General features: G+C 41.7%; 1 protein-coding gene across 1 annotated transcript in view; it reads right to left on the minus strand.

Annotated features, from left to right (window-relative positions):
* Positions 1-265: 265 nt before the first annotated feature.
* PKDCC (protein kinase domain containing, cytoplasmic) overlaps positions 266-25,000 on the minus strand; it is a 35,395-nt gene continuing 10,660 nt past the window's right edge. The window contains exons 2-7 of the mRNA XM_021547551.3: positions 20,835-20,957; positions 17,498-17,769; positions 13,629-13,708; positions 12,679-12,786; positions 3,032-3,205; positions 266-1,523 (exon numbers count right to left, since the gene is read on the minus strand). Of these exons, the coding sequence (XP_021403226.2) occupies positions 1,438-1,523; positions 3,032-3,205; positions 12,679-12,786; positions 13,629-13,708; positions 17,498-17,769; positions 20,835-20,957 (843 nt within the window). The 3' untranslated portion in view covers positions 266-1,437. The remainder of the gene's footprint in view (positions 1,524-3,031; positions 3,206-12,678; positions 12,787-13,628; positions 13,709-17,497; positions 17,770-20,834; positions 20,958-25,000) is intronic.

Raw genomic sequence — 25,000 nt, forward strand, 5'->3', positions numbered from 1 at the left:
AAGTGCTAAAAGACCGATACCAGCCTAAGGCAAAGCACAGAGCAGCAAAGGCTGCTTAAGCACTGCCTGCTAACCATGACTCCCTCTGTGACAGGCACCACACAAGCAAAGCCACCAAATATTCCAGGTACCAGCAGACCCTTCCCTGGGAGACACTGGAACAACCTCAGTCCTTTCTATAGCAAGTCCTTTCATATCCCAAGTTTAAGTTTACATACAATACACTGAATTGAGGCATTTATTTGAAACATAAACACACAAAAAGAAAGAATAAAAGAAATTTTATTTATCTTTTATTTTTTTTACAAAAATAAACAATTTGAGAAACAAAAGCACATTTTTTCCTGACTGTACAAACTACAAAACAGTATGACATTGGTCACTTTAGCATTTACTTCATTGCTTTCACTGAAAGCAAATTCTCTAGACACACCCTGCCTTTAAGATGCATTTTATATAGAATTAAGGCTAGCATTCATTTGACATCATTAAGATCATTTACTTCATTCACTCTATGAATCAGCAAGCCATGCCTTAGAAAACTAAGGACCTGATTATAAAAGGTATGAATAATTGCAAGATAGTCATTAAATTAATACTGTTCAACCAGCTGGACTGCTTTGCCAGTCTGTCAAAGATGTGGCTTCCTGAACAATTCAAACTGATTCAACAAAAGTCTTAAGCACAGGCTTAATTGTAAGCATATGCTCAGGCCTATCCAGCAAAGCACTCGGCACTTGGGTAAGTCCCTGCCCTTTCAGAGGGACTATTCATATGCTTATGTGATTTGCTAGATCCACAAAATGGCTCTTTCAAATTAAAAATGAAACTTTATGATAACATTGGAAGCAAAAATGAAAATTAGTTGCAGTCTTGCAATTCTAAACATAAGCAATTCCTTCCGTTAGACAAATGTGCCGGCATTGCATGTTCCATAGCTTGAACACAAATGCTGATTGTCCTCAGCAACATTTGCTATTCAGCAGACAAACTGATATGCTTCAGTTCCTCTGTTGTGATTGTACGTGCTCAAATAAATACCAGTGTGGAGGATACAGGCTTCTCAGAGAAATGATCAGCTTTCATCCCTGGACACACATGTATAGGTCAGAAATGTTATGCTAACCTTGCTTAGAAGAGCCAGAGCTGCCAGCTGATTTATAACCAAAATTATACTCTAACAGTGTATCATCTCTTGTACTTTGCTTTGGGTTGTTTTGCTTTGTTTTTAAATCACATTTTCAAAATCTTGTTTTATTGCACATTCATCCTGGTCATGCAGGTTATTTCTTTAAAGTTTCCTTTAGCACTCTATAGATTAGAATGAGTAATAGTGCAATTATTCTCCAGCCACAGCCACCTTCTACCTAACAGCTGCCTATATTTATACACAAACAGCTCTTATCACTCACGTGTCAGACTGAGCCACTTTAGGTGTCAGTCTGTCACCTTCACATATGTTATCTTGTCAGGATCAGGCACAATATGATTTGAGGCCATCTTGAAGAAGACAAGCTGTCGACCTGCATTGAATAGGAAAAAGGGGGAAGGAGAAAATATTTAGAAGTGATGAGCAAAAGGTTGCCTACCTTAAAATGCTGACATTTCATATTCTACTTCAATATATGCATTCTTCAGGCCATGCAAGACTGAACTCTCTCTTAACTTCAGCTGGTATAAACCTGAACTGTTTTTGTATAAAATGACACCAAAGTTCCCCTGGTTTCAGTATCTTTACTCTTACCTAATTATGATTCAGATACAGCCATGTACAGCTAGCATAGTAAATGAAAGAAAGGTCTGAAGACTTTCATAAAAACTCGATGTGGTCTTTTAAAAAGTATTTTGAGATCCCCACTGATAAAATGAAGGACATTTGCTTGATTGTACAGAAACAGAATCATATTTGCACGCTTGATCTCTACAAAACTGATCAGCACAATGTGAATTAAACATGACTTTCTCTGAAACAGCTCTTTCTGATCACTTTGTAACTCTGGGTTTTAAACAAGCTGGAACAAGGTTTCTAGTCCTCAGATAAAAAGCAGCAGCAAGTGACAACAGCCTGGGTAGCATAAGGCACCTGCTGCATATATATTCAAGGCCAGTGGGGGCTGAATTTGGCAAGGTTTCTTTGTTTGGTCTCTGTGGGAGCCACAGCACAGCTCTTCTATCTCCCCACACTCACTGACCTGGCACCTTATTCACATTCCTGCCTCCCAACAAGCTCCTGCTGCTCCACAGACCTGCAAAATCCCTGCCTTTCCTTGCAGCCCAGAGATACATTCCATATCTGCTGTACTTCTGCCTTCCCTCTCTAAACTTGAGAAAATCAAATGCTATTTGCTCCCGGCCTGCCTCTCTAGGGGGCTCCCATAACACCATTTTCTTTAGAAGTATTACATGGCAAACGGGATGCCTTTAACTACGGAGCAAATTTCTGAGCTGCAGGTTTCAGGGACTCGAACGCTCATGCCTCAGGAATGGTATGGCAAAGGGAATGACAAATAAGAATACAAATATTGCTGTTAAGTCCCATTTGCTTTTAATATTGTAACCTGAGATAGAAGCTGCTCTAAACTTCCTATGTGCCAGAATAAATACTTTTTTAGTATAACAATTAATATTCCAACTACAGATGGCCTGACATGATGACCTAGTAGTCACTGGTTAGCCATAGACAAGGTTAACAGGAATTAGATTTTTCTTGGTTTCATGGAAGTGCTTGTTCACACCTCCCAGAAGCACAAAAATGCTAAAAAATAACATTTCAGATCCTGTGGTTTGGTAACCTGGGATCCACGTGCTTATCCCTCTAGTGCCAGCTCCTGTGAGCCTGTCTGTAGTTTCTGCTCTCCTTACAGCTGGCAAAAAAGAAGCTGCCTCAGATGAACATTCAGAAACTACCTCACTCCTAGATACTGCTCCTGGCTCCCACAGCCCAGCACAATACATTCCTCAAGCTGTATTAAAACACTTAGAGCAGCCAGAATAAGTGACCCAGTTCTGCTCCACAGCATCCAGGACCTACCTGTCCAAGTCGTCTGATTAGTCAGAACAAAAGCTTTGCACTGGGAGTAGCTGTCACAGATCTCAATGGCTTCGTTGACATCAAATACGGAGAGGAGGCAGCCCTTGTGATGGTAGGATGGCCAGCATCTGTAGTTCTCATCAGGAATAAAGGCTTCAGGCACCCGTCTGTACTCTGCAAATAGGAGCAAAGCAGTGGTTGGAAAGCTCCAGTAAACTGGTTGTTTTTAACAGGGTAAGTTTATTAGAACAGCTTAGGAGCAGGATATATGATGGAAAAGCTGACAGTTTAGACTGTACCAGCTCTGGTTTACTCCCAAACGTGTTTATAGCTCTGCACTTTCCTTTCCTTTTCCTTTCCTCCTTTCTTCTTCACACCTTTTTCTCCAGAAAGCATCTGTAAATAAACAGTCTGTGCACAAAACCCCTTCCCCTTCCCCACCGCGGAGGCGAGGCTTTGGTTTTATTAGAAGTTTTACAGGAAGAATGCCCCATTGAATAAACAGCATCCACTTGAATGAACTGACTCACTGTCCTACTTCTCAACAGCGAGCAGGATTGTCGGGGTGAGACCTGACCAGGCGTTCCCAGCCCTCCCTCTCCCTCAGAAGAGCATGCTATTTTTCTCTGGCTCCTTTAGAGAAGGAAGAAAAGACAGGCTTTTAATTAAGCAAACTTTTTTTGCTTGCTCAGATTAGGACAAAAGAGGAGTCGCTTGATGGGCCTCTGAAGAGAAGGGAGGGGGGAAGCAGCGGGAGCATGGCAGCGTGGTCCTCGCCCAGCCTCCGCTGCCCCACCGACTGCTCCTCTCCCTTGGCTGCCGTTCAGTCTCACTTGCCTTTATGAGCTGCCTCTTGTTCTCTGTTCACAGCTCCTCTCACTTTCCCAGCCACTAACAGGCCTTTCTCTAATGAATGCATCAGCAAATTCAACTGATCATTTATAAACATTTCTATTTAGCCTCCAGACGCACAAATTAGTGGTTCCCTCCTGTCTCTCCTCCCCACGTCCTATTCAAAAAACTAAATACATTCTATATTTCTTCTAATTGTATCTATTATGGAAACCAGAGCTGCCTGCCCTGACTCACAGTCTATTCTTGAGTCACTTTGGTTCAGGCATTTTCTGCCTGCTCTGCTGATTCAGCCTGCTAATATTTCATACAGCACATTGTATGAACACCACTAAGTCAAAGGCAAGTGTGTCTGCTACTCCAAACTGCCAATATTTCAACTGGGGAAAGAAGTGCACATTCATGAGTGCTCATTCTCACCACACGGTCTGAAATAGTTGGAAACAAATGTAGTAAATACATTCTATTTTAGGCCCTAGCTCATTTAAAATATCATAAGAAACATTCCCAAACAAGAAGTAAAATCAGAGCTCATCATGTCCCAGTTAAATCAAAAGCAAAACAGTTTTCTTAATTCAGGAAATGTAGATTCATGCACAAGAAAAAAAAAAAAATTGAAATGCAGTTCCACATTATGACTGATCATTTCTCCATCCAAAATATTTATGCATTTCTTCTGAAGAGAAGTCAGAGCATAAATCAAACTGTTGGCTAGGTAAAAGTCCCTTTTTTCCCAGTTTCTGTATCAACTGTAGTGTAACAATAATTGAATATAACAGAATGTTCTCTTATCTTCACATGGAACTGCAGAGTATTGATTTGTACCTTACAGCCTAGGACAGTAAAATAACGTGCACAAATTAAAAGCAAAAAAAAAAATCAATTCCTTGTCATTAGCACCGTATGTAACCATTTGTATCAGCACACATGCAGTGTTGATTAGATATAAAATGTGATTATCCACAGCTCCTCCTTGCACACCACAGAAAAGCCACTTCACACTGCACTGTGCCAAGCCCCATGCCACAGGGGGCATTCACAGAAGGATGTTCCTTGCTGTGGCAGCAGGAGATGAAGCACCTGCCTGATTCTCCTCGTCAGCAGGGAGCATGTCCCAGCCCTTCTCCAGGGCACTTTGGGAGTCTGACAGGCTCCACACTGGGCTGGAAGGAAGCTGTAGCATCCCTCAGCACCATCGCAGCACTAAGACCAGCCCTACATCACATCATGTGTTTTTCTTCACGCAAGGGAGAAAGCCCACCTTGAGGACCCTTATTTAATATTTAAAATATTTAAACTCCTCTGAGCACACATCTGCTTCTTAATAGGCCTAATGCCTATTAACAGCCTAAAGCCCTTCTCCTCAGCACTGCTCCCAATACAGCTCTCAGGGGTTAGGCTCTCAGCTGGCATACACAGACCTCAAAAGAGCAGCAGTGATTCTGAGGTAGGAGATAAAGTTCTCCCTTTCCATTGCCTTTTTCAAGGTGACCAAGCCTGGTAAATCATCTGGGCAGCTCAGACACATTAATCAATTGAGTTGAGCCAGCAGTAACTGCAATGGCAAGGCCCTGGTTTGAATCTGCAAGTGAGGATGGAAAAAGCCATGCAAGGATAGTGTCACCATGCAGCAGAGCCCTGTGGCTGTCCCTTCTCTCCTCCCTGCTCTCTGACAGTTCTGACATGAGGGAAAGCCACAACCATCTCCAGTGGCTCATGGGAACAGGTCACAGGCACATGGCAGCATGACACAAATGCAAAGAGCATTTTCTTTGGCTGTGAGATCACCAAGCAGCACGTGGGTGGAAACACTGCCACTGGAATCTGAGGGAAGGCACACTGTCACACAGGCTCCACAAGGGCAGCTTCTGGCTGCACTGGCAGGAGCCACTGGGTACCTGCAACCTGGGGACTGCTGCCCACAGAGAGGGGAAAAGCAGGAGGGCAGCCCCTGTGGCTGGCATGGCAAACAGCCAGGGAGTGCCTTCCCTTAGGAGCATCCCAATGGGAAGGCAGCCACAAGGAGTGGAGGGCAGGACATGTGATGATGGCCCTGCACCCGGGTTCCTGCTCCCACACCAGCCACGCACTTCTGCTTGCCCTGGGAAGCCAGCATGGGACCTCCTCTTAAATTATTAGTCAGAACTGATGAGAAACTCACTGCAACACCAAGTGATGATCTAAGCAAACTGCACTTCTCTTCAAAACTCACTCATCTCCAGAGATGTATGAGTTTTATTTGTATGAGTTGTGAAGAAATGCGCTCCTCTCACATGAACTAGAAGGACCCTCCTGAAGGATGCTTCTCCACTGACATGTGTCCCAGCAATGACATTAGGTCCAGCCCTCAGCAGAGGTGGGCTTCACCTACACCTTTAAATTGGACACCACAGTGCAGCTACTCAATTAAGCAGTACTCCAATGGTTTAAAGACAGCTCCAGCTCAAGTTTTTGTCCTGCCCAGACCTGGAACTTGCTTAAATGGAGTCCTTGGAATTTGAAGGCTCACAGCAGTAAATCACATCATAAAAAGGTCAAAGTTCTGGTCAATTTCCAGACTAATGGTGTTTAAAACCAATAAATGCTTGCCTAATACTATAAATGCAGCCATAAATTTACACTTTTGTGTACATATACATAGCTTGACAGAGAGTACATAAAGTCTATCAAGGTAATGGAAGGGAATAGATTAGAGAAATGCAAGGCATTCCTACTGGTATCAGCAGAAAAAGAATCCTTTCCTCCATGTACTAATTTTGTGAGGATTGAAGCAACTAAATGCAGTGCAGTAAGCCTGATCTTGATATCACTTACAATGGGTTTATTCCAGAATTTAACACAGGGGAGGTAATACAAGAGCTCACAGTTACACAGACAGATTCTACTCCAAAGCATTTTTTCTTGTAAACATTTTGGGTCTTTGAGATACTTTGCTATGCTGAAGCCAGGCAATCCTAAAAAGTTTGTTTTGTGATAGCGTTTATAGTTTTAAATATTTTTACACAGTTGTTCTGATCAATCAAAACATGCTGTTTTGTTCAGGCCAAAATCTCAGAAGTTTCTTACAATGTTAGTCACATCTCCATGATGGCCACACTGATCCTCAAAATAAGATCACTCACTTGTTTGTGACAAGTAAGAGAGGCATTTTTAAAAGCAATCTGCAGCATCACTGACCAGTGCAAGAGCTATTAAAAAAGCCAATGCTTTAAATTCTTATTCTATTTTTAAATTCTTATTCTATTTTTTCCATCAAAAACCAACTGCATTGTCCCAAAGCCTACTACAATCTATAAACATACTCATTTTCACTGTACTAGACTGAATTATGTAAAGAGCTCCACAAGTATATAATAAACTATGTGAAACCGCCTGTGGTTTCCCCCTTTTAGCCTGTCTGAATCACCCTAAATCTGACTTTAATCAGTCCTAATGACCGTTCATTTCAGCCACAGCAGCCAGACTGCATTTTTACTACCAACTACAGCTACTTGTTGGAGATTTGCCCAGTTCTCTTATCACCTGCCAATACACTGTGGGTCAATGACAGAGAGACAACCACGTTCATCCTTGAGAGAAAAGTCGTGTTGCTCCTTTTTCTCCCTCCTTTTTCCCTCCAGCCACAAGAGGAACACCGGCAGTCGACTCTGGAATTGCTTTCAATTGCTTTGCTCACAAGTAAGCAGAAAGAGTCTGATCTTGCCAATATCAGCAAAAAATGGTATTGAGCAGTGTTTTGCTCTACAAACAGTCCCTTCCGATTCCCAGGGAGCTCTTGGAGAACATTATTGGATCCAAAATAGACACTAATACACTGATGTTTTTAGTATGCTTCGTTTTATGCTGAACTTTTCCTCATGTTCCAATACCTCACATTTACACATGCTTCTGAGAGCAGGCCCCTGGGAGCGCCCTGCACGGTTTGCTACAGCGAGCGACGTTTTGGTATTTCTGAGGAAGCGAGGGGGCAGGCCTGTCCCGCGGGCTCTGCTTTCACTCAGGCTGACGCATCCCAACCGTTGGAAAGCCAGGCTGGCCTGGCAGGACACGGCTTTGCCATCGGGCAGGAGATCGCCCTGCTCCTCGGGGAGCGTCTTGGCCGCCCTGAGCGCGCCACCCTCGTGCCGGCAGCGGAGCCGCGTTTAAATCCGTGTTTAAATCCGTGTTTAAATCGGTACGCAGGCTGCCACCGAAACGCAAATAAATAACGAGGGAACGACATGTCCCCTTGCATTTTACTCCTGTTAACATGACACAGCTGGAGCATTTTCCTGCCCCACATCCTGGGGAGCTGTTCCATACCCACAGCCACCTCTGTGGTACACACCAATCTACCAAAGGCCCAAAATGTCCTACAGACACTTAAACATTGCACATGGTCCATTCGATCTAAAAACAAGGATGCTGATGATGGACAAAGCAGAAGTTGCCTAGGGTCACGCATTGGGGCATTTAAGCTTGAAGACAGATGCCCACAGGATCTAAAAGACATTCAGTGACTTCTTTAGTGTTCTGGAAGGGAACTGAGGACCTCAGCAGAAAGTATTACGCTGTGCATTGCCACGTTGGACAGGGAGAATTTTAGCATTACTCAGGGAACAGGGTAAATGGTTTGCACGGTGGTGGAGATACAAGTGAGCAACAAGCAACTGGATCTGCAGAGATCCACTGAACTGCCAGCATCACATGGGTACAAAGGAACGTGCTCCTGTGTTCTGTGTGCTGGGATTGCCTGGCTCCTGGTGTGAGAGCCCTCCCAGCAAGGCAGGGTGCAAAGGGAGACTTTCTGCCCTGTGCACTTTCCCCCTCAGGGCTCTGGGAAAGGGACACCAAAGGCACATGTATGAAGATAATATTTAAAAAAATATAAAGCTGATAAAATTTATTATAATATATTTTGATAGAGCAGGAATCTGGGCTGCAGTTTGTTCCTGATTTCAATAATTCTTGGGTAGACTTACAAATTCCTAAGCAGGTTGCTATAGTGACCCTGCAGAATATTTTTTTCAAAACACTGTTGTACTGTAAATATTTACATACAGCATAATCCTGCCAAATTGTCTTGAGACAAAGGAAAACACAACGTGTCTTTGCTTTATGTCCAGCCTTCCAGCTTTTTTAGCTTTGAGAATGTGCTTTCAGCTAACAACGGCAGCTAATTACAGCTTTCTGTGGGCTTGCACACCCCCAGACCTAATAATGGGTCATTTATTAGCTTTAATGAATAACAAAGCTATCTGATTTATGAGTGTTAGCTGATTTCATGCATTTCTGAGCAAATTCTGAGTTAGCTGAAGGGCTGGGGCTTAGCTCAAGGGCCAGATACTTGGTACAAATCACTGTTACTTGATTGAAGTAATAAAATCCTTGATACTGGGGCATGACTTTACTGATGAACATCAGTAGTTTTTTTATAGTCTCCTTAATCTGGATAATTAATGGAATTATTTAATCATTTTTAGATAACATATGTCAGAAGAAATACACGGTTCCTGTTTTAATTCACATTCTTCTGGATTCCAGCAGGAGAGGCCGACAGCCAATGGAATATAAAAGCATTTGTTCCTGGTGTTGTTTTAAATGCTGCAATGCTCCCATATCAACATGAACAGCAATGTGATTTATGATTGCAGAACACATACACAGCTATCAAATGTCTCCCACGCCTCTACTCTAGGATACTAAACCAAAGTCCAGAGCATAATATAATTTACAGCACTATAAAATCTTTACAACTGAAGCACAGTGAAAGCTTAATATCTAAGACCTTCTGTAATATGACTATGTCATCTTGTTAAACTTTATTTATGGGAACACGAGGGCTGACAAGAACTTTCTTGGTGCCACTTCCCTGCTGCTTATCAGTATCACCTTTCTCACTTTGTAGTGTTCATAGGAGGAGGTCTTCCTTTCAAAAACATAAGTTCACATAGATAACACACTGTTTCCTCAAGGTTAATGTTTTAGTTATGGCCTTACATGACATGCCCAAGATCATGATCTTGTCTTTTCTACTATGAATTTACAATGGTCTATCCAAGATAATGCCTAATTCCAAGTATTTAAGACCTAAGACAAATTCTGAAGCTTCTGTAGTTTCTTTTCAAAACCTGAACCTTCTGTAGTTTCTTTTCAAAACCAAACCAAAGCAAAACCTTACAATTTTTGGGTCTGAATTCTCCTCCTGTTCTTTTAGGATTTCAAAATAGGTTGTGCACCTGAAAGACCTTATTTCATCACTAACCCTTTAGATGCCAGGAGATTGACATCACAAATTCCCGTCATTTCTACTATTTGTGAGAGCAAAAGTCCCAGAAGTGAGTCACCTTGTGAGAGTTTTATCATCTGGAGCAAAATGGATGCAAACTTGTGTCTCCCCCATCTTGGCACCCATTGGGGTATGAATGCAAAGCTCATTAGCTCCAATCTGGCCTGAGAACCAAATGATCACCTTTAATTTTATCTTAACTTGGCACTGGGCTGAGAAACACCCTTCTTGAACTTTGTCTATCCTGCAGAGCAACACAGAAAATATTTTATAAAATTGTGCAGTCTTAAAATTTTTTTTTTTATTAAAAAAAAACCCCAAAGCAGAATCTCAACCTACAGCTTGGGGAAAATATCCCAGTTATTCCTTTTCATCCCTGTCTACCACTCTACCAAGATCTATACAAAATACTCAATTTGCTCAGCTGTTCAGCCTTGGTTTCAGGGTGAGGATGCAATCGCAGCTGGGAGCATCCTACCAGTAAAAGAGGCTGATTCCCTGGACACCACTCCCTTCCAGGACACTTGTCATCCTCTCCTGCAACTCCACTGTACCAAAAGAGAATTCCTCATTCTATTATCTCGGAATAAATTCTAATTAATCATTTCTAATTCCATAATCTCTGGATTGAATATTTAAAAAATTAATTACAACACAGTATTAGTATCAGATAGTCAAAAATCAGTTGAGGAAAGATTATGGTTGGAATTAAAATTATAAAAGTAGGTATATAGGCACATTTTAGCCCTCATGATATGACTTCTTCATATTTGTCTGGCAAGGAAAGGGAGTCTTAAAATAGAAATAGATTACAACACCTTTTCTGTTTGGTTAAAGTGGCCTTAGAACAAACTAGAAACAGGTCTTTACATCTTAAAAGCATGGCAGCTAAGTCTAAGAATCTAATCCAAGTGTAATTTCTAGTAAAATACCCAATTCCTCAGGCCTGTCCCTGGTTGAGAACATTTTCCTATCGATGAATTCAATATTACACTCACAGTATTTAATGTACATTATCCAATATGTTGCACAAAGCATCTACAGATTTTCAACATCTTTGGTCACACTGTGAAGTGCCTAAGTCCGTTAGCAGTGTCCTACAAATAAAACAGGCTCTTTGCAGAGCAGGGAATCTCCAACCATGGTTATGGGGGTAGTGGATTCTGTGTTACGTTATCCAGGACTCTACAGAATTAAAGGAACACAAAAATGTGTAATTATTACAGTAGCTAAATATACACAGAGCTCTGCTTCGTATCCGTGGAAACCTGCACTGATACATTGACTACTGCTGTCCAAAGCTTCTCTCCTTGTGAGTCTTTGTAAACATGACAGATCTCTAAAACTCAAAAACTTCACCTCATCCTAATATATCAGTTAGAGCTGGGATCAACCAGCATCACAGAACAACTTCAGCTCTCCTGGCACTTCTTCAACAAAGGATATGTTTGTACTATTGATTGTACTGCTGAAAATAATTTTGCTGTGTTGACAGGTATCACTCAGCACAGATGTGATGAAAAGCTGAAAATTAGAAAGTTAAATGAACACCTGCAACAATTTTCCTGCCAATTTACAACAAAATAAATATTGAATTATTCTGATAAGTGGGTCAAATTCATCCCTGGTATCATGGCCCTTTGAGGTTAACAGAGCCACAACCAGAACGAATTTGGCTCCTGTGTCTCTTTCACTGAGCAAATGCTTCACTGAACTTTTGAAACCCCCTGTGCCAAAATTCATCTTCATTTAGAACCCATCTTTCCCTCTTTACTGAGCTTTTGCAGCAAAGCCATAATTTTCCTATCAACTTGCAGTCAATTATGTTGACAGTTTGACATGAACATTGTACATACACAAAAATAATTTGCAAAACAGCTTTTACAATTGTTTGGCTTAACAGTCATTTCCAGCACACATAATATTCTTTGACATGTACAATTCCACAGCTATCCTTCTAGGAAGAACATGCACCACTTTGTACCACAGCTTGAATAGCACACAGTCATATTATGAAAAAGATACTGTTATTTAGCCTTGTTTTCATCCTATTCTTTTTTTCTATTTTTTCATTCTATTGCTAGCAGAAGATGAGGGACACACTATTTTTCCCTTGCAAAGGAAGTAAAAATTTTAGTCTTTCAATCTATAAACATTTATATTACAAGAAATTTAAGTCCCAGGAAACCCATGGGGCATTGCAACCTCATGACTGGATGCTCTCCAGTATATGTTCAGGCAGGTTCTGATACTACAACAGCAGTGTGTGGATGTGATGAAACAGGTTTTCCATAAATCTGTCATGGAGAACTCACTTTGGATTTCCTTATTCCCATTACAGCCTGCTCACACGTATGGATGTCCAGCTACATCACACAGTGATGAGTTACAGGAGGCTCCCAGGAAGCAAAAAGCAGATAAAATATTGCATGATTTCAAGGACCACTGATTTCTGCACATTAGCCCTTGCAAACCCCACAACAATGACAAAATCTCATATTTTAAGTTTCAAGAAAGATGACTTTACCAGCTTTTGGCACCCGGGTTGTGTTCTGCAGGTACTCCCCACTCTTATACAGATTCAAAACTCTCTCCAGCTGAGCAGCTGTCTCATCTATTCCCCAGTGAAGTTCTCCTTTAAAAGCAGAGGAAAAGAATTACTTAGATGAGGAGCAACCTGCACAGGACAAAACAAGGTTTAATCTGAATGAAGCCCTAAGCATGGGAGTCTCACGGTGCCCTGCTCCATGGCAGGGTGGTGATGTGGGCAGGAAATCCTTGAGCTCTACAAGTCAGGTCTCACACCAGACACAGCCCAGGCATTCCAGAGGCTGACTCAACCAGCTGGCAGCCCCAGGCCTGCAGGCACAAAGCGCTGAGGAGAACTCCTCAGGACACCAACATCAGCCAATACAGGGAACTCCAAAGCTTTGCTTGCTCATTAGCTTTAGCCCAGCATCACTTATTTTCCCTTCAGATGCACACTGGAGCAAGGCACTGAAAAACCCTCGAATCAGTGTCACAGGCAACTAGTCTTGTCTCAAAGCCATTCCCTTGGTGATCAGTGAAGATCTATGGAAATATCATTTGTGGCTCTGGCTCCTGAAGTATAAAATATCACTAGTATCATTGACAATGAGAAAGTATCCTGGGTTTTACCATTAAAATTTCCTTTTCCAGGGACAGAAGTTCTTTCAGACCCCACAAGAAATTGCATTCTGATGCATGCAGTTCACCCCATGCTGAGGTGTCAGGATGACACAAATATCTCTGTGAAGCCTAGATAAAATCTAAAAATGGGTTTTATCTGGTCTATGGGCCCATTCTTGCCTTCTTGGTATGGGAGGAATTTTAACCTGGATAGAAAAACCGTCTAGTTCTATTGCAGTGAGCACAAAAGCAGCACCCTCCCCTCCCAACCATAATAGTTACACTAAAAAAGCAACTACTTGGCATTACCATGTTTATTGTGATTACCTGTTGCATTGACTATCTTATCCAGCAATGGTCTTAGTGAGGATGGAGCACTGTGTGGAAGAAGATAGGTAAAAAAAAACCTGCAATAGAAAAGTAACCGATATTGACTTTTTTTTTTTTTTTTTTTTACAAGAGTTTACAAATATCTCTGGTAACTCCTGAACATCATAAAGAATAAAATTCCTATTACTTACATGCCACTGACCTATTCAGGAAATATAATAGCATTCTATACTCAAATAAATACATAGCTGAGACTATTCACACACAGCTGTCTGGCATACCTAGACCACACTGCTACATACAAGGCTGCCTTGTACCTATGTGTAAATGTTCCATTAATGCAGCAATTTGCTGTGAAGTCCCATGACTATTGGCAAAGCTGTCTGTGCTCCAACAAACTAAAAGGATGCCATCAACCCCATAAATCTTGGGCTTGCTTTTTTTTCAAACCTTGAAAGTGAGTAAATTGGATTTCTGTTCCTTTCTAATAAATGAAATTACTATTTTCTTTACTACAGTTTTCTTAGACTTTCAAATTAAGTGCCAGGAGAAAGCCAACTTCTATTGTTTTAATGCTGCTGGAATACAGAATGTCCTCTCTGTTCCTATCATTTATCTATAATCAAGATGCATTCATGTAGGTATTCACCAATGGAGGTAGAATGACAGAATGGGAGAGGTTGGAAAGCACCACTGGAGGTCAGCTAGTCCAGTCTCTCTGCTCAAGCATGGCTCCCTAGAACAAGTTACTTAGGATTGCATCCTCATGGCTTTTAAATATCCACAGAGAAGGAGATTCCAAACTCCTTTTTAATGATTACTACAAAAGAAAAAACAATATGCCATTACCATCCCTGGAAGTACATTTAATATTCATATTCCTCCTTCAGAGTTCTGCTACTCTGCCAATACTACTATATATTGCAACTAACTCAGTGTCACAGAAACCTAAGATGCAGATGGACAGGTCAGGATATGACAATACAAAAAGAACTAATGGTCATAAATATTAGCTAATGAAAAATACAGGAACACAACTGGAAAATTGCACTGCTTCACATCTAACTTGCAAAGCAAAGTAAACAATTTTTCATATACAAAGACCACATTGTCAACCCCCAGGGGAGTCATGCTCAGGAGGGAGACTAGCAGATGCTTTACATAAACACAAATTAGAAAATCCAGTTACTGATACCAAAAATTGATCATAGAGGCAGGTATTATTGAGCTGACACTCCGTTTGCACAATAAATATTTCTTTGAGAATGTAACTCCCTTTTCCATCCCAAACAAAAATAATGTTTATGGTTTTCCCAAGTGGGATAATCCACTGGTGGGTTGTCCTGATGATGAATATGAAACAGCCAATGTAAATACTTACAGAAATCCAAAGAGCAGCACAACATTTTTAACAAATAATTTGTCTGGTAAACTTTAGCTGATTGTTTTTGCTTAGAAATTATCCCTAAAGCAGAGTCCAACTGATTGTGAATAGTTCTTTGCAAAATTCAGTAGCTGTCACTAAGTTTGCCCAATGCTGGCTGGAAGCAAGTCACTGAGGTTGTTGTTTTTCCGTAGCTCCAGGGCTACAGAGACATGCAACTGTTCTACTGCAAACACCCACATGTCAAATCCTGACGTGCACAGACACTGCAGTCTGCACAACTTAATTGCAAGAACATTTGTTATTCATCGATTCCAGGGCCAGTGGTATCCCCTGTGATCTGCATAACACAGACTGTCAGATCATTTTATATTCATTCCTACAAATGGCTTCTTTTCGAGAACTATCTGATCTTCATTAAAGAATTCTCAATGATGGAGAGTTCATCTCAGCCATTGGTCAACAGTTCAAAATATGAATTATGTTTACTTTCAAAACTGCCAGTGCTTCGAAAACTGTTGCTCCAAACACTTGGAGGAAAACACAGTGAGACACACTTGTGACAGGAGGTAACCATCTGAAAGTCAAGATGGGCCAGTCCTTGTAGATATTTCTCCCAAATGTTTTCTCTCCTTTAATTATTTACCTCATAAAGAAACCAGCAAGATAGGCTTAAGTATGCTTTCAAGGTTAGGGTGTGCTATGTTTTAAAATTACAAGGGGTTTATGCATTGTTTGACATATTGCTGCTTTTGACTTCTAACAGTTTCAGAGGGCAACCTCCAAGCCTACAGCAACAGAGTGCACCTATGAAAATAACAAATTTAGCAGCCTATCCCTAATGAATTGAGGATTTCACCTTCTGAGACAAGAGCATAGGGCTTGATGTAATACCTTAGCATGGGTGGTCACAGCCTCTCACACCATGAATCCACCGTTCAACAAAACCCCATGTCTCTATGGAATTAAAACAAAGCAGGGGCTGCGAACACTGGGGCACTATGCATGAAATACACACTTGAGAGCAGTTCAAAGGCAATACTAAAAACTCTATTAGAAAAAGACCACTTCCTTCAGTGTGACCAGCAACCTGCCACAAGCCCACCACACCACAGACATGTCCCCACTTACAACCGAGATGGATGGGCGCCTATTAAAGGCTGCTTACCCAGAAACAGTAAAACTGTCTTAACCAAAAGCTAGCAAGCTAAGCAAGATCTTTAAGCCAAGCAAATGGAAATGGAAAATCTTGCAGGACACGCTAAATACTGTGCTGCACAACTGCAGATGCCTGTCATGTGGTGCAGCCCATTTCAGTGTGGTCAGCTAATGCAACACACATGCTGGTGAGCACCCTGTGACCAAAGAGAAGGCTCTCTTTGGAGCAGCCTCTCCTCACTGTGGTCTGGAAGGCAGTGAATGGCACAGCACTTGAAAGGGAAGCCTAAGAAATGAGCACACCATTATGGCACAGCTCTGAGATCTCCTCCTCCTACCTGGATCAGCCAGGGTGGCCACCCATCCCAGCAGCACCCATCAGATGGAACAGCAATGGCGCAGGATGAGCACAGCACTGAGCATCCACTAGTGGCTCCCTGGAAAGCAGTGACATGGCTCCCCCAGCATCCCACACACCCACACAACCCTCCGGGGCTGTGATGGTTGATGGGGAGAGCCAAGACCACAAACACAAAGCCATCACCCAGAAGGACCCAGCTGTAAATCTGGACACAGCTTTAGAATCAAATTTGGAAGATTTACAAAAGCTGAATGCTTCCTTCAGTGAGGCCAACGGGTCCAGCATGGCCCATCACCCATGTGTCCCCCACTGTGGCACAGCACTGGGAGTCAGTCCCACAGCACCTGCTCACACAGACCCAGGGCTGGGAGGGAAGGGTGAAAAGACCACCCTTGCTTTAAGAGGTTTGGGCTTAGACCCCAGAATGTCAGCAGCTGAGGATGGTCCCAGCAGCTCCAAGGACACATTGAAGCTGTTATCACCCTACCACAGCAGGCTGCAGCAAAGCAGGGAACACTGAGCCAGAGGGCAGTGGGTGAACTGAGCTCTAAGTCTCCTGCTGAATCCAGCCCTTTGTTCAGCTGGTAGTGCAAAACATGTGATGACCCCTCTTAACTCACACCAAAGAGCTGCTGGAATTGCCTCACCATAGAGCTTGTGGGCACGAAGCATCCAAAAGTGCTTATGCTTCACTCCTATGAAAATCTCTGCTTGAGTGAAGAATTCAGTGGGCTTCAACCAACACAGAATTAGACTGAGTGATGAATCACACTCAGAGTATGCAAAATATTTCAAACATTATAAATGCCATGTATTTTCACAAATGAAACAATTATTCATGGCTTCACTTACTCTTGGGCATTGGTTCTGAGACAGTATGTGCTCATTGATGTGAATAACAGTAAAGGATGCTGGAGCTCTAGGCCCACTCTTAATTCTACATGGCTTTATCTGATCACAGACCTGTAGGCATTGTAGAGATTCCTCTTTTCGTTCATGCTCTGACACCGTCCCTCAACTGAGCAGGGCAGGGTGAAGTTTCTAGCAGGGAATTCCATGAAGCAGTCGCTGTTACTGGTGCAAGAGCTCTCCTCAACACTGGCATCATCCAGATCTGTCACCTTCAGCTCCCCATCCACAATCACAAACTGCCGAGGGCGAAAATCCAGTAATGTCACTGAGCCAAGAGGAGAGTGAGCCAAGTAATGCAGAAGCCGAACTAAGCTGAGACAAATCTGAAACACAAAAACATGGGCACCTCGCATTGTTTTCTCAGTGCAAAGTATACAACAAAACCACTTTAGCTGAAGATATGCTCATAAATTTATGACTTAATATAAGCATTATAACTTGCCCTCAAAACTAAATGTTGCAACCAAGGTATTTTTCACAGGATTAGCATAGCTGACTATAAAATCCTGAGAGACTTGAAACAAAAATAAGCTTCTTTACAAGTGCTTTCCCACACTATTCTTGAAGCAGGGTTCATTGTTGCTATTCTTACTTTTACCAGAAATAAAAGCATTAGTTTTTAATAACACTTTATGCACAGGCGTTGACCACAGAGTCTGATCCTGCTCTTTTACAAACTCTAGGTCTGGAAATTTTGGCTGGACTGCCCTGCACCCGTGCCTGGAGCTCCAACTGCAGACAGAGTCTGTATTGCCTCCTGCCTCTTGACTGTTTTTATAATTTTTTCCACTGTTTCCTTTGATTTTTTTCCTTTTTCCAGGGGAGAAGGAAGCAAATTCCCAGGAGCAGGTGCTCCACAGGTCCAGTGTAACCCTGCACTATGCCTCAGGGTAAGGGTATATACCTATCTGCCTTGAGGGTCTGCCGTGGTGGACCCTCATGCACCACTTTGAGGCTGAGGTGGGAGCTCTGTGCTGATGTTTCACTTTTCCACTGCAGATTAGAAACTTGAGTAACTCTTACTAGGCAGCAGCCCTGATGAACACTGAATTCAGCCCCCTTACCAAAGTCCTGTTTTCAATTCATGCATTCCTTTAGAATCCACTATGTAACCTATTAATCCAAAGGTAGCAGTAATAAGAACACAGTTGAATACTGGAATTTTTATTTTATGTATTAAGTAAGTAACAGGTCATATTCAGTTTAGCAGGCTTTTTACTGTTATATATAATCTTTGTTTTCTATTAAAATACAATGTCAAGGGCATATGCATTGAAGTAGTCAAACTCAAATTCAGTCTAGGGGCTTAACCAATAAACTCAAGGGTACACCTCAACACATCCTTGATAAGAAAGCTGAGCAGAGCTGAAGTTATCCCTCAGACCCTTCACTTGTGGGACATTAGAACCATCTCATGCTTCTACCTAATCCTTCTCCTGGTTGACCAGACAAGAACATTTTTTCTCCTACTTACAGGATACCATAGTTCATATGGAGACATTTGTGGGTGCATACAAGTGTGGTTACGGAATGCTAAACTTGACCCTTACCTCCCCTTGAAAGGACACAGAACTCATGTCTGTGTTATCCTGCAATACACTGCAGAGAAAAAGCCCATCCAGCCCAAGATAACCTATAATACAGGTATCTTCAAACAATATAGGTATCTCCAACAAACCCAGAATTTAGCTTGAGCAAACCCACAGGTTGTCATCCAAAATTATTGCCTTTTCTCAAATGCCAAAAAGTCCCATGACCCTGCACCAGCAAGCTCTGTGCCCAGCCCCAACAGGCTCTGCCATGCAGATGTGCTGCAGGCTGGCACTGCAAATGCCTCCTTACAACAAACTTTAAGCACACAGGTGAAGGCTTTGATCTGTGTTACACACCTCAGGCTCACTCAGCTTGCTGCTGAGTCCATCCACACAAGGAAATTATCATTTCATGAGGTTATTCCTACAATTATCAATTGTAAGAATAACCTCATGGATTTATGAAGTCATTTTCAGGACTGGACCACAAATAATTCTCACATATCAAGAAGACAATTCTATTTCCTTCCTTTCTGTATTAGTTGCATCTTAGACAAATGAATGAGCATGACATTATTTAGGACTTCATTACAATGGTCACAGGAATGTTTCACCTGTAATTCTACTTCTGTGAAGGTCTTAATCTAATTCTCCTTTATCTCCCTTTGCAACTGCTCACTCAGAAATATCCACACTGGAAAGAAACTTCTCTGTTTATTACCCATAATCTCACATCTCTCTTGTCATTTATTTTGTACATAATTGCTATCACAGTCCATTATTTGCATTCCCTGGATGAGATGAGCTAAAGGCAGGTGGTCCTGTGTTTTGGGAACCCTGCTGAGTACCTCAGCTGCTTATCAAGACCACACTTCTTTCATGGAAAGGGAGCTGAAGCTTAGTGCAGAGAACACCCTTGCTCCAGCTGTATGAGTAAAATAAACTCTGCCAGGGAACATTCCTGAGCACAGAAAGTTAATCCCACATGCACACTGGCTAGCACAGTCTCTGGCCAGGTCTGACCAGCACCAAGGCTGTTCTCCCGCACTGTCCCCAGGCAGGACCCAGAAGGGACCATTTCCATCACGTTCCAATCCTACTCACAGCCTTCAGAGGGGGCAGGAATGCAACGGCACAGCCCTGGGCTGCACCTTGCTCTTTTCATTCCGAGTTCACTCAGGCGCATTTTTAATTTTCTGGCACAGATGTAGCCAAGCAATCCAAAGTGTTTCAGATGGAGACTGCTGCTGCCTCTCAACATCCCAGGGAGTTAACCTCAGACAAAGACACATCCCCATATACAGCAAGCGAGACAGCTGTCTTGATCAAAGCATTGCTGCAGTCTGGCTTCATTTTGGACAAATTAAGTATGACCTTCGTGCTCCTGGTAAATTGCCAGTGTGGTGGACAAACTGGGTTTGAGATTTGTGTACGTTTATTTCACTCTTTCCCCAGGAAAAAAATGAACAGAGCAGGAAGCAGTAGAAAACAATTATAAAACAAACCTATGATAAGGATCAGGAGAGAAATGTAACGTCCTTCTATTGTTTAAATCCCAGTTGCAGAGCACAATGCCAAAACTCCTGTGTCTCAAGCTTTAACAAGTAAGAAATGTTTCGAGATATCATGTAAAAACCATGTAACTGGTTACAATTAGATAATATTGACAGACAAAATAACACAGTGTCTTACACACTACAGAAGGGGAGTATTAAATACTGCTTCTAAACCAAGATTTAATCATATGCAAAACAAACATTTAATAAATGTGAATTGCACTGAAAATTACACAACCCCTGCTTCATAATATTATTTCTTGGTCTCCTAAAGATCCTTATGAAACAGCTGTTACTCACCCGAAATCTGTCTTCCCAGGAAGTCTGTAAAAGCTGAATCATCTCCAAAGGCGAGCCCAGCTCAGTGATGGTGGTCAGCGTGTCTGGGATGTCATTGCTGTCTTGGTAGCAATAGCCATAGAGCTGAAAACAACACAACCAGGCAGCATCAGTGCAGTGCACCTCGGCAGGTGGATTCCCAGAGGAGGCTGTGAGCAGTGCTTCTGGCAGGATGTGTCACCCTGCAGGGAACACAGCCTGAAGGACTGCATCCACTGAGCTACACCCAACCCACTCTGGACCAGTTGGTGAAGAACTGCAATCCATGGAAAGGACTCAGCACCAGAGGTGCTCATGGAGGACTGTCTCCCATTGGAGGGACCCCACACTGGAGCAGGGAAGACTCATGAGTCCTCTCCTGAGGAGCAAAGAGCCACAGAAACAGCATATGTTAGCTGAGCACAACCCTCATCCCCACCTCCCTGCACTGCTCAGGAAAGGAGGCAGGGAAACTGGGAGGGAAGTAGAGCCCAGAAGAAGGGAGGAGTGGGCAGAAGGTGTTTTGAAGATTTGGTTTTATCTTTTATTACCCTACTGTGATTTGATAAGCTAAATTAATTTTTCTTCAAGTTGAGTATTTTGCCCATGACATTAATTGCCGAATGCTGAATTGCTGAATTTCTCCTTCTCCTTAACTCAATCCATGGGCCTTTTAAAATATTTTTTTTCCTCTCTCCAGCTGAAGAGGGGAGAGAGAGAGAGTCGCTTTTGGTGATACCTTGTATCCAGATAGGATCAAACTCTGACAAATATATGACAAAAAAAACCCAATAATAATAATTTAACATATCTGTGAATGCAGAAACAGAAACTAACTGAGGAAAGGTCATTTAACCTATGCAATACCTGACTAAATAATACTGATTTTATGCTTAAAAAATATTGTAAAATAGTTTAAATTACATTTTCCATAGGATTACTGTTTGTGCCTTGAGTGGCAATGTGTTTTCAATGACACAGCACCTTGAAAATCAATTGAAAAGCCAACAGTTATATTTCCCAGCCAGAAATCACCTCTCACTATATCTGATGAATTTCTGTGTACAGCATCATTAAAGCAGGGCAAATACTCCAAAATACTATCGGCCAGTAGCTTCTGCAATTTAAAAGCATTTAAATGGCAATTTCAGCCATACTCCAGCTTCTTCTTTTATTTGCTTTCCAAAGATTTTTTAATTATTTCCACTTGCATAAATAATTGCACTAGAAGAATATTTAAAGTCTGTGGAGGAGAGACTGCCTTGCTTTATATGGAGTGGGACAATGTCTGACAGGCTAGGGGACAGGCTTTTATGAACTCCCTGCCAAGCCCTGGCAGAGAGGATATTAAATGAGCCAGATAAGGATCTGATCACAACTTTCCAGCCAGAACAGCATGCACATGAAATAAAATTAAATGTAATCTCTGCCCCCAGTCAAATAAAATATACAGTAAAAGGGCTGATGTGAAAATGCACCATTAAAAAAAAAATGCCCTGCTGCTACTCCTCTGCTGCCTTGCCTTGAGAATTTTGATTATTCAAACCTCTTTTAGTTTTAAAAAGCTCAGGGAAGATGACAGGGTGTTCCTCAGTGCTGAGGGCGCTCAGATATGGCCCTGCAGAGGAAGCCAGACTCAGGCAGCCAGAACAGGTACTGATCCCAAATCAGGAGGAAAGCACAGTGTCATGGCCAGAGGGAGTGGCTGGGGCTGAACACAGCCCCTGTGAGCAGATTCCAGCATCCAGCACACGCTTCGAGCTTGTGACCTCCCCAGGCAGAAAAGCAAAGACCAGGCTAAAGTCAGCAAATACATGATTTGTTATGAGCCATGCTGCTAGTTTTGACTGTAGCTGTCTACATTTAAAGGAAAAAAAGGTGCCAAAAAATGTAAAAGAAGTAAACAATTTTTCTTTTTGGTGTAAAAATGGCACTGTATTTCAAAACAGCTGCTTAAACATGGCCATTAAACTAAACAAAAAAAAAAAAAATAGCTAAAAGATTTTATTTTAAAACAAGCCAAAAAGAAGATATGCGATAGATGCCAACATGAACATTTGAAGTGGGAAAATGGACGTTTGTCTTTACTGCCACAACCATGACAAAGATACTAACAGCAATAATTTCTCCATCTAGAGCCATTCAGACCAGACTTGGGTTTGTTCCTTATCATCCGTGACACCACTTTTGTGCAGTTTATTGCCAGGAGTTAAATCTTAGAGGATCACATCAGTAAACTGTTTAGGCTATCTACACTAACCAAAAGTTGAATTAAATGAAAATATTTACTACAATATATATTATTTTCTCAGAGAAGGTTGGATTCTGCAGTCCCTACCAGCTACTTCCCACCTCTCGTGGGTGTGGGCACATTAAGGATGAAGCTCAGCAGGTTTGAAAACCCTCACTGCTGAGTGAGGGTTTCTGTATCATCTGCAGAATTCACCTCTTGTCTTTAGCACAGTAATACTATCCACGGGGAAAAAAGCCATAAGGGGAATTAGTAAGCAATCCAGACTGGGAAATGACAGTACTGCAGTAACTGTTGATTCACAGTAACACTGAATACAAAAAAGGTATCAGTCTCCCTTAGACATTGTCAGCATTCATGCAAGCAACTCTGGGAATAGAAACACAGAAGACAAACAACCATTATCCATTCCTTTTGATTATACAAACATAATACATATATATATACACAAAAAAAAATACTGAAAAATGAGTTTCACTATCTATTTATATGCATTTGGTCACAGGAGTAGAAATTTATTACAGTACCTATTTGTGTCTATTGTATCTCGATCCATGAATGTCAATAGCAATAACATGTTAGGTTTGCTCTCCGCTGAAATTTTGCCCACAATTCTTTAATTTTAATGTCCAGTTTGTACCTTGGGAAAAGTCTTCACTGCCCAAGTATCTGACTATATTTATAAACTAACCTGAGCTCTTTACTGATTTTACTAAAGTAAAACCTCTCCAGATACAGTGTTACTACACAAATAAATAGAGTTATAAAAGCACAGAAGTCTGAGATAAAGAGGATTTATTGGGCCACATTTGTACTTTTTGAAATGAACTCCTGAAACTAAATGCAAAAATGCACATGTAATTACATGGCCATGTTTGTATGTGCAATCACCATGATTACAAACTGGGCAAGTCCCAACAGCCCAGTTGAAAGCATCTGAAATTGTTACATTCATCCCCTCCTGATGAACCACCACCCAGCACACAGATGTTACAAAGTACAGAATATATATGGATACAAAATATTCCCAGGCAGGAATACTGAGGCCTTCCATTTAAAAAACTTACACAACACAAGGGACAAGTACAAGGGTACTACCCAAAGCATTTTTTTTAACTTCCTTTTGTTTTTGTCCAATCCATTTTAAGGTCAGAAATGAGACAGAATGGTTTGTATTCCCAGACAGTGAAGTAAGAAACAGATAGCTGGTGCATACAATAACAAGAAAAATAACCACACGGGGAAACTGAATATAGCTGGAAGCAAAAGATGAGCCAAAATATCTTTTCTATCTGAAATTCTATTAGGTTGGACATCATTCTCAGTGTCACAAAGCTACACTTCAGACATATTGAAGAGTGATGGTTTTCATACACTTTTTCAGTATGGTTTCAATTAAATGAATGGAAAGAAATGCAATCCCACATCTTTTTGCTATCTCAATCCGCTGCATTTAAATGCCACCCCAATATATTTTTGTGTAGAATCTAATAGCAAACAGTCACGATACTGGGATGCCTTTCTGTCTGTTTAGAAATATGTATGCCAGATATGAAATGTTGACCTGTTCTCACATCATGTGTCATAATTCATTTCTTTCGAGTAGCCCTGTTTACCAAATTTTTCCCTCGCCATCTGGATTTTCTCGTTCATAAATGCTCAGTCCTGCATTAGTCTTTCTGCCCCCAAAATTCCCCCTGATTCCCAACAGTTTTTAGGCACACTGGGCATACAAGGTCAGCCCCTGTGAAAGTCATATTGCATTGTAGGAGCCCGTGTCCCTACAGCTGGCCAGTTCACCTCCCTTTACAATTCCCTTTTACTACAAATTATGGGGACAGAGGTGCCCCTTTCAGAGAAGCTGGGGCAGCAGGGGAGGGCAAAAGCAGAGGTCACC

This window comes from Lonchura striata, chromosome 3, assembly GCF_050655825.1.
Source record: "Lonchura striata isolate lonStrDom1 chromosome 3, ASM5065582v1, whole genome shotgun sequence".
Lineage (NCBI taxonomy): Eukaryota > Metazoa > Chordata > Aves > Passeriformes > Estrildidae > Lonchura > Lonchura striata.